The sequence below is a fragment of the Lactuca virosa genome, chromosome 9, assembly GCF_052849685.1.
Source record: "Lactuca virosa cultivar CGN04683 chromosome 9, Lactuca_virosa_CGN04683_v6, whole genome shotgun sequence".
Taxonomy (NCBI): domain Eukaryota; kingdom Viridiplantae; phylum Streptophyta; class Magnoliopsida; order Asterales; family Asteraceae; genus Lactuca; species Lactuca virosa.
In genome coordinates, this window is record NC_136434.1 from 98,183,447 (window position 1) to 98,194,662 (window position 11,216).

Genomic DNA, 11,216 nt, shown 5'->3' on the forward strand with positions numbered 1-11,216 from the left:
TCAACGAATACTCATTCTTCGTCCAGTAATTCTTCTCAAATTCATGATCATTCGAGTCTTTATTATCTTGGATCTGCAGATAATCCAAGTTCAATTCTCGTTTCAACTGTATTCAATGGAATCGTCTTTTCTGCTTGGAAGCGATCCATGTCAATGGCCTTGTATGCAAGTTAAGGAAGTCTCTTTATGGACTTAAACATGGCTCTCGTCAATGGTATTAAAAGTTTTCAATTGCTTTAAAATATAGAGGATTTTCTCATTCCTTGAATGACCATTCCTTATTTCTAAAGAATGTGGACAATTTTATAGTCATTATTGCAGTATATGCTGATGACATTCTTGTTACAGGAGATAATGAGCAAGAAATTCATTTTTTGAAAGAATTTCTTGATGATCAATTTCGCATAAAAGATCTTGGGTTCATTCATTTTTTCTTAGGATTGGATTTTAATGAAGTTACTAATGGCATGGTTCTCCACCAACACAGGTTTATTCTTTATTTACTTCGTGACTATCACATGGAAAATGCAGACTCTGTGACTACTCCTCTTCCTACTTGTTTAAAGTTGGTACCCAACACGGATGATCCTCTTGAAGGTTCAACCGCCTATAGACAACTTGTTGGAAAGCAAAAAAATTGCTTCATACTAGGCCTGATTTGTCCTTTGTTGTTCAGTATTTGAGTGAAACTTCCCAAAAACTAAGACTAAAAATTTCAATTTTTAGATTAATGTAACCATCATCCAAAACAATATCATTAAAAACATAAACAATCATAGTATATCAAATAACATCTAAAAACATCAGAGTCATGAAAAATGCTGAACAATATGGTGTGTGAATTGCAATCATCCCGGGCTCTTCCACTTCGAACCTGAAGTACCTGAAACATAAATTGAAAACCATAAGCACAAAGCTTAGTGGGTTCCAAAAATACCACATACCATACATATCAAACATATAACGGGCCCTATCCGGCATCGAGCCCTGCTCGGAACAGATCTATCAATCATCAGGCCCTTCCTGGCATCGGGCCCCGCCCGGTATATACATAAACATATAAACATATAACATATAAACACATGCAATAATCACAAAGATAAATAGCATATAGCATGGTCATCGGGCCCCGCCCGGTATACATATCAGATATCATACATACAAGAGTCACACAGACAACTAGCACCCTAATCATAATGAAACATGGGTCAGCATTGGTGCCTTCGACCCGCTAAAAACAGCGAGGAAACTCACATCTAGCTGTTGAATCTCTCAAATAAAATTTCGGCCTGCTGGTCCGGAAAATCTTTGCGCTATCATCATCAATAACACCCAATTAATCAAGAATTCAAAATACTTGTCCAACATCCAGGGTAAAAGACCATTTTACCCTTTCCTTACTTGGCCCAAAACCAAGGCCCAACCCATTTACTCAAAGGCCCAAATTCCTAAATAGCATCCCAAATCCCATTATGGCCTAACTTCCTAATTGGGCCCAAAACCAACATGGACCTAATCCCAAGAGAGCTTATAGTTTATCCATGGTCCAAAGTCAGAAGTCCAATGGCCCAAAAAGGCCCAAACTCTAAAAGCCCAAAATAACCCTGAGTCCAAAAGTCCCAAACGAAGAAAGCCCATTGCATCGAGTACGCTCGACGTACTCCTTGTACGCGCGGCGTACAAGTGTTGACGCGAAAGCGGGTGGCTGAACCAGTATGTGTTGGTGATTTGTTATCATCAATGTTATTTAAGTGTAATGAGATTACTTTGTTGACCAAAAGTGATCTTGATAAATATTAAACAAGTAAGGAAGGTGTGGAGTACACACTTGTTTAAATTTGATCAAGTATCAAAGTACAGTGTCATTTAGGGGCGAAGCCCCTGAACGAACGGGGATCCGGGGGCAGCGCCCCTGGGAGCGGGGTCCAAGGGGCGGCAGCCCCTGGCGGGGTCCAAGGGGCAGAGCCCCTGGCTGGGATCGTGCTGCCAGGTCAGCGCTGAAATTTTTTATATAGGTTATGTTACTATATAAAAAAATGCATTAAAAATATGAAATTTTAGAGAATTGACCCATTTTGATTTTATTCAAAATACCCGTTTTATGACCGTTTTGATGGTTTTGTGACAGTTTTAAACTGTCATATGACAGTTTTTAGACAAGGATCTAAAAGTTAGTTTTGGTTTTTTTTTCTGGTACTCACGAAATTATACACTCTCATTCTCTTTCTTTCTCTCTGAATTTTTTGAGTCTTATCCAATTGGAGATTTGGGAGTACCACCCAAATACTTCGATTTGATAGTGATAATCACGATTCTCAGATTTCCAAGTGCCATTAAATCCATATTTCTAACAGTATGTGCAGCGTACCATGGATTACGCCCTGCGTACCGGCCAGAGTCCCTTTTGGCCAACTTTGTCTTAACCACTTAAGCGCTTAACGTCAAAACCTCATATCTACTTCATTTCAAGGCATTAATGCATAAAGTTGGCAGCTTTATCATCTTGCATGTCTTAATGGGACCCTAAAACCTGATTTTGTCCATTAAGACCCATAATAAGGGCTCAAACTCATGCATGGACAAATATGATTCATCAAGATGGCACCTTTTTACAAAAGGGACATCATAGGGGTTAAGATCTAGCATCCTAGATCATTGAGGGACTCAAACTCCCAAAGAGAACCCAAAAGACCATAATAAACTCAAAAACAACCCTAATCTCAATCTGACACAAAGAGGTTCCAAGATAAGAACTTTATACCTTCTCGAGCTAGCAAACTTGATGAAGATTATGGATTTACAACCTCAAGTCCAACCAAAGCTTGATCACCAAGAATTGCGTTCCTCAATGCACACAAAACAACACCAAAGTTACTTCCAAAGCTCAATAACACACTATAGGAGGCTAGGGTTTCGATCTCAGGGTATATGGGAGTGGAGGCTAATCAATAAAGGGTCCAAGGGTGTTATAAGTTGCTTAAATAGGGCACAAAACCAAAAAATTAGGGTTTGCCCCTGCATTACGTACGCTATGCGTACTCCCACATACGTTCAGCGTACGTGGGTGAACCCGCGCTCCATAAATGAGCTAGTACGCTAAGCGTACTCATAGAGTACACCCCACGTACTAGCTAAGGACCAAAAATATAGAATTTTTGCATATAGGGGGTTAAAAGGGAAACATACCAAATCTTGAATGTTACATTGAGTCAATTTAATCAGAATCCTAGTAAAGCACATTATGATGTTGCAACTCATGTTTTAAAGTACTTGCAAGGGACAATTTCCAGAGGCATACTTCTCAGAGGCATACTTCTCAACAATGATCCTACCTTTAATCTTGAAGCTTTCTGTGATTCAGATTGGGCTGCTTGCCCAATCACTAGACGTTCAGTTAGTGGTTTCTTCATATTATTTGGCAATGTTTATGTGTCTTGGAAATCAAAGAAGCAAGCCATGGTATCCCTTTCATCAGCAGAAGCTGAATACTGATCTTTGAGGAGGGTATGTTCGGAATTAGCTTGGTTGAGTCGTCTTTTAAAAGAACTGAATGTCCCAAATATCACTCCAATACCACTCAAGTGTGATAACCAAGCTACAATTACATAGCCAAAAACCCGGTTTTTCACGAACGTACCAAACATATTGAGCTAGACTATCACTTTGTACGTGAAAAATTATAAGGAGGATTGATTAGACTCTCTCATGTTTCAAGTTATGACCAATTAACATACATTTTTACTAAATCTCTCCCTTCTACAAGACATAATGATGTAATTTCCAAGCTAGCTTTTTCACAATACCTACCAGCTTGATGACGTGTGATAATTAAGTTGGTTAAGTTAGTTATACTTTGTGTTTTTTGTGATGTATATATTTCTCCTTCTTGTATCGTACCATTTAGTTTTTATAATCAATGAAATGAAGAATGCTCTCTCTCTCTCTCTCTCTCTCTCTCTCTCTCTCTCTCTCTCTCTCTCTCTCTCTCATCAATTCTAACACTATTTGAGTTTACGAACTAGCCATATATGTAAAACAATTATGACATCGACAATAGGGTTTATTATATCTGAATAGTTTAATCATTCTTTATCCACGTGGGAAAAATAATACTCATTAACTTATTTGTTAATTTCTTTCAAACATCTCATCTCATGTTAAAATACAATTTCTCATTTATTTTAAATATGTTTTGAATGTATGATATATCAAAATGTAATCGGAAATATGAACATTTCAAATGATGTTATTGGTTATTAATGGGCACATTTTCCACTATCCATGTAAATCCGAAATGGATTTCCAACGTTTGTATATTATCCTACGACAACATGATTGTATATCAAAAGATCGTTTGTATAGTATACTACGACAATAGGACAATATGATTGTACATCAAAGTTTTTTAATAAGCTGATACCATGACATACATATTTATTTTTTAAAATTTTATTAACCAATTTCATTTTAATAAAAGACTAAAATTTAAATACCTAAAAAAAAAAAAAAAAAAAAAAAAAACTTAGGAAACAAAAATAACATGAAATTTAAAAGCCTAAAATTTGAAATAAAATAAAATAATACCATAAAATGACATTAAAAAAACCTCTAAAAACTTAGAAAACAAAAATAACATGAAATTTAAAAGCCTTAAAAAAAACAAAAACAAAAACAAAAAAAAACAAACAAACAAACGTTTAAAAAAACTAATAGTTATAACGTTTCTTAAAGTCAGCTTTGACCGCCAAAGCAATGGCACGCTTCCTCGCTGCCATGTTACTTGTGTCTTGTATTAGTAATTTTCTTTGTGGAACATTTTGGTAACCCACCTCTAAAAATGGTCATGTTTTTTGTTTTTGCAAACTTTCGGATCCTCGGAAACATCGACCTATGCATGTACCAATGTCATTACTTCTACGGGTTCCCATGATTTGCACGTCATCTTCTCTTTTCTTTTATAAGGTGCTTTGGTGGGTTGTGTTTCTCGAACGAATTCAGGTTCGGAATCGGATTGGACTTGAGTTTCTCGAATGAATTCGAGTTGAGTTTCAGACGCAAAATCGAAGGGATTAAATTCGGTGTCGGATAGGACTTGTGTTTGTGGTTGTCGGTATTATTGTGGGTATTGTTGTTGTGGATATAGTTACGGATAATACAATAGCATACAAATATAGTAATAAACGGGGGCAAAATTTGGTCAATCAAAAGAAGTTGATGTGTTTCTTGTGGGTGTTTTTTGGTTGTTTGGATTGTTGTCGAAAGAAAACATTTTTAAAATTTTTGAGAGATAGAATATAAAGAGATAGAACAAGTTGTATCGAGGTGTGGTAGTTCGGGTGTTAAAGGTTTATTGATATGTAAAACATTTGAAATAAAAAAAAAACCGGTCACAAATATTGAAGAGAGAGAGAGAGAGAGGATTTAGCCCAACACGACTCGAACCATGCACCGTGCATAGTGTAGACCGCGGATAACATGGTGAACCACATCCGAAACCATGGCCACACCCTTTGGTCTTAGTCAATTACACAGTCAATAGGGTTAGTCTAAAAATAAATTTAAGAAACTATTACCGAAGGATCCGATAATTTACAAAATTGAAGCGTTTAACTAATAACTAATATTAAAATGTCATTTTAAAAATACATACACAAATTACAACCAAATCATCATAAAAGCCGCTATAATAATCTTTTATGAATACTTAGGCTATCGGGTACGGGCTCATTATCACCCCTTATTGCCCATGTGACAATGCCTTAACGGTGTGGTAACAGGAGGAACACCCCCCCTCCCACCCCCCATCCGTTATGTGATCTTCTGTTGTCATACCAATGAACTGCAACGCATTTCATTTTCTCGATTTGCCCTCCATTTGACCATTGAAAGGCCGGTTATATATATATATATATATATATATATATATATATATATATATATATATATATATATATATATATATATATACACACACACACACTTCCCAATTAAAAACATATCTTCTACCTTATTTTTAATCACCTCTCTCTTTTCTTTCTCTACATTTTATAAAATCTCAATATTTCCCAATTAAAAAAATGGAACCGTTCGACCCATCCAACGATGATAATGACGACGATATCTTCATTGGTATGATATACGAGTATTGTACGAGCATGCTACTACAACCAGATTCAACTCAACTACTAACAAGACGTGCGATGTTAAACAGAAATCGCGAAGAAGGGCACAAATGTCTAGTTCACGATTATTTTGTGGATAATTGTGTCTACCAGGCAAGCGATTTCAAAAGAAGGTTTTGTTTGCGAAAAAAATGTGTTTGTATGGATAATTAACGCCTTAGAAAGCAGATATCGTTTCTTTCAAGTTTTGTAATTTATAAATGTAGATTTTAGGTAAATAAATACATTTTTTTACCTATTAAATATATGTTTAGGTATTAATTTTTCCAATTGAGAGATGATGCTAGAGGTAAGCGAGTATTCACATGTTTCACAGAGTTGACATGTTTTTTTAGGGTTGCAGGTTCCAACAACGACGTCAACGTTCTTGATCAGTCACCGATATGCGACGATCTTTTGTTAGCTCATTTCATAGTGAATGGATATGAATATAAGTTTTGATATTAACTTACGGATGAAATACATCCATCATATTCCACATTTGTGAAGGCGTTTCGACACCCAGTAGAACCAAGAGGTAAAATTTTCAAGAGAAGACAAGAATGAACACGTACGGATGTGGAACGTGTTTTGGGAGTTCTAAAGACGAAATGACACATAATTAAACATATCGCACGACCATATCAGTTAGAAACTCTGCGAGTTATTATATATGAATGTATCATAATACATAAATATGCCTTATTGCTCATTTTCAAAATGGAGCATATATACGACGTAGGGATGAGCATTAGAGTCGTCGGAACCGGAACCGGAATTGGTAATAAGGTCCGGTTACCGGTTCTCCATTTTTATGAAAAACCGGAACCGGTTTGACATTTTTCCTGTTTTTTAAAATACGCATAACTCACTCATATTAAGTCAGAATTATTTGATTTTTTTTCCAACATGTAATTTGGAGTTTGTAATTTATTTTGTACTGTACAAACATATGTTTTGGTTAGATATTGAACCAGACATATGCCTCGAAAGAAAGAATATCGATATTGTGTTTTTTCTATTTCAATATTTTTTTGTTTTTTTTTAATCTGTCCTATTTTTTTAAAGTCTGCATAACTCATTCATATGACGTCGGAATTACTTAATTTATTTTCCAGCATATAATTTGGTATTTGTACTTCATTTTAGACTATAAAAACACATATTTTGGTTAGATATTGAATCAGTTATAGACCCCGGAAGACAACATATCAATGTTGCGTATTTTCTGTTTCAGCTTTTTTTTTTGGAATATAGCCCGCTTTTAAAATACGCATAACTCACTCATATGAAGTCGGAATTACTTTATTCTTTTTTCATCATGTAATTTAGTATTTGTACTTCAGTTTAGAATGAAAAAAGTCATAATTTGGTTAAATATTGAATCATTTACAAGTTCCGGAAGATAACATATCATCTATAATATTTCAACCGGTTTTAGTTTGAAAAATAACCGAAAAACTAGGACCAGAACCGGCGCTAGAACCGGCGGTCCGGTTTCCGATTCTTATAATATAGGAAAACCGGTTCCGGTTCCAAACCGGTCCGGTTCTAAAGCTCATGCTTAATACAACGCATGCCTTATATAAGTCTGATTTGTAGACAAGGAACCATATCTTTGAATTTGAATAAATTGGCATCTTTAAAAATATAATAGTACGTTATAAGAAGACAATTGTTTTTTATACGAACCAATATAGAAAAATAATAATATATTTTTAAACTTTCATAAATATCAGATTATATATGGGGCTTTCTTTGAGGATTTTTGTAGTAGTAAATAGTAATAGTAAATAAATCTTATATTTTAACTTTCTTGTTAAAACAGTTTAGATCCAGAAAAAAAAAATCACTTAAAACATGATAATGATATTAAGACATAGAAACTAGACTATCTAAAAAAAAATACTAAGTACCATAGTTGACTTGAAAATTTCCCCTCATATTCATGGGGAGGTCACAGAAATACTCTCGTCATCCTAAGTATTTCCGAGAGAGAATAATGTATCTTTGGTGTATAATGAGAATGTGAGGGTATGCATGAATGGAAGTCTTGTTAAGTTTTTCATCTTGCTTATGGGGTTTTATACTTAAAGTCATTAGGACATAATTATAATAAATAGTATGATTGTCAATCAATATGGTTGATGGTCGCCTTCATACTTGATATAGGATGGAATTTACTATTTATAAAAAATAAATAAATAGATAAATAAATAATCTTTTAGCTATATTTGAGCAATCTTAATTAATTAGGCATACATGTACTCATACTCTCAAGGACACATTCAAATCCATTCATTAAATTGAAAACAATGTTACCCGAAAGATGTAAGATTGCTCAACTTATGTAAGTTCTAAAAATAACAAATTAAGAGTATATACTCATAGGATCCAAAAGTGGATAAGATTGACAGAAAAGGGCAGTTGTCCATGTTAACTGTTATCTTCTTTGGTATCAGAAGAACATCCAAAAAAAATAATGAACTTTTAAAAGAGTATGTATGGGTTTTTAAGGGCTAGATAGGTTCTTAATATCATCTTCTTGGGCATACCAAGTTGGTATGATTTTTGTCAAATGAGGATACAAATCCTTGTACGAGTTTCTGATTGTCCCTTCTGCAACTCCAGTTGCAAGTGCTACATCTGATGCATCCACAAAATTCCTTTTTTAGCAACTTTAACATCATAACTTACATTTAACTTTACCAACTATGTAAAGTCAAATGTTGCATTTTTATATATCTACCTTTAAGGGGCTTTTTCTCATCCGAAAGTTGAGTTACTATGTAAATAATAGCAGCAGCTATAGATATCGGGCTTCTCCTGAAAAACAAATTGTATAAATTTTGTAAGAATAACCCAAATGATTCAATATATTGGATATGAAACCAAAACAAAAAAATACCTTATATCAAACTCTTCTGCCTTCTTTACAGATTCTTGGGCAGCTTTAACAGTTTGATTGGTCATTCCAAGATTCGAACAGAATCGTCTCTAATGATTTGAAATACATATTGAAAGAACTCAAATTAATAAGAAATATCATGAGATATTTACAGGAAAAAAAAACTGACCATGAAATCGCCAGCATGAATAGTCCCCATTTCAACAGATTGACCCATCTCAAGCTCTAGTTGTTTGACAATATATTCTTTTGCCCGACCAATTTCTTTCTTTGAGGCTCCATTGGCAACCGAACATATTTCTATTTGAATAGAGTTCAAGGAAGAAATCTATTTCATATATTTCTATTCGAAGAGAGTTGAAGGAAATCTTGAGATTGAGAATACATAAATTAGAATAATCCAAATATAAATATAAATGATATCAAGGTTTCTTTCTACCCTTTACTGTTCGTGGTTTGTCTTCTTGACGACAAGCAATGTAAAGGCAAGCAGCCAAAATGGCATCCTGATTTCTCCCTCTACTTGACTTCTGATCTTCCACCTTTTTGTATATCTCATTAGCACGATCCTATAGTGTGTAAATACATAAACAAAATCAAAACTACACACCAAAAATGAGGGAAGAATTCAAAAGGATAAGGCAGTTTATATGACTGAAATACACAGTTGCATTTGCATACCTTTATTGTTGCAACAAGGCCCAACCTGAACCATAAATTAAGTCTATCAGATACAAACTGAAGTGAAAATTGTAGAAACAAGAATGATAATGTTCAATAGAACAGATTAAATTGATGCCCTGAAATTATTCATCTAAAAGAATCAAATGAAATGCAAGATGACTACTTCCTGTCGTTATCATCACAAGAAAGTAGAAACAACAATTCTCCTACTGCCCTACATATTCTCAATGATACCCCGCAAATTCAAAATCCACAAGTCACAATAACTCCTTACAATGTGCAAGTTTAACTATCACTTACAAAGCTTAACTAGAGGGAAAACACAGACACCATAGATGGCGAAATAGGGTTGCAATGCCTAAGCCTTCCAACTTACAGATCAATCAATTAAAAAAGCCATAGCCAATAAATCTACAACATTCCTTATCTCTAATTCACGGGGCAATATAAAGATGCAACGGTATTGCCATTCCTAGTTCCTTAGATTGAGAACATTCTTTACGAACAAGATGAAACCCTAAATCATCGAAATTCATACATCTTAGTAGACCAATGAATAGACAAAACGTTCACCTATCAGACATGGTCGCGATCGTTTTAAACGCCAAGATGAGCGTACGATCGGGATTAGAACCTCGGTTCTGCCACCGTCCCAACGAAGACGAAAGGAAATCGCTGGTGCCGCCGTTAGGTTTAGAAATCACGGTGGACAAACCACCGTCGTTGAGGAGGATATTGGTGGGACCGCCGACACGAACGGGATCGTTATCTCCGGACTCGTTGGCAAAGGTACGCCACTCGGAGGTCTCATCGATCGAGTGGGATTCAAGGACGAGTCCACACTCAGAACAAACGGTATCGCCGGCAGAATGATCAAACACCACCTCCGTGTTCCTCTTGCAGTCGCCGCAGTAGGCATCTGCCATAGTCTTCGGTTTAATTTGAGTGTTTCTTTGTTAGATTTTTTGCTATTGTAATCTGTCTCAAACTTGAATTACGTTAATGGAGTTTGTTTGTTGAATTGGTGCGCCCTGCGCCCTAATCGTCTTTTATTTTATTTTTATTTTTTACCTTTTTTTTTTTTTCCAGATGCCAAGAAATTGTATTCTTTTATGTGAACAAACGATTTTTAAATAGCGGTGGTTTGACAACAATGTCAAGTCTTAAAATTTTATGAGTTGAGTTATATGTTTATAATTCATGACTTAGGGAGGAGGGAGTCGTTCCCTCCCAACCCACCGAACTCACTGTCACATCAATTTTTCTCTTTTATTTTTCTTCATCTTTCCGAACCCACAACACACGGAAATCATATCTTTTTGAACCCACTCAATTAAAAAAAATACAAAACAACTAAGGTACAAATTTTAAAACACATGATACAAGAGAAAATAAGAAATAGAAAGTAGAGAGAGATGATGAAGTGGGTTAGTGAAACCAATCAACCCACTCGTTGAAGCGAG

The 11,216-nt window shown here is 35.1% G+C and overlaps 1 protein-coding gene across 1 annotated transcript; it reads right to left on the reverse strand.

Annotated features, from left to right (window-relative positions):
- Positions 1 to 8,498: 8,498 nt before the first annotated feature.
- Positions 8,499 to 10,774, reverse strand: LOC145138883 (transcription initiation factor IIB-2-like). The gene is made up of 7 exons (XM_079072897.1): positions 10,327 to 10,774; positions 9,751 to 9,775; positions 9,509 to 9,638; positions 9,239 to 9,369; positions 9,070 to 9,158; positions 8,911 to 8,987; positions 8,499 to 8,807 (listed from the first exon to the last, which is right to left on the reverse strand). Exons 1-7 carry the CDS (start codon positions 10,677 to 10,679, stop codon positions 8,674 to 8,676), a joined length of 939 nt encoding a protein of 312 aa, XP_078929023.1. The 5' UTR covers positions 10,680 to 10,774; the 3' UTR covers positions 8,499 to 8,673.
- Positions 10,775 to 11,216: the final 442 nt, after the last annotated feature.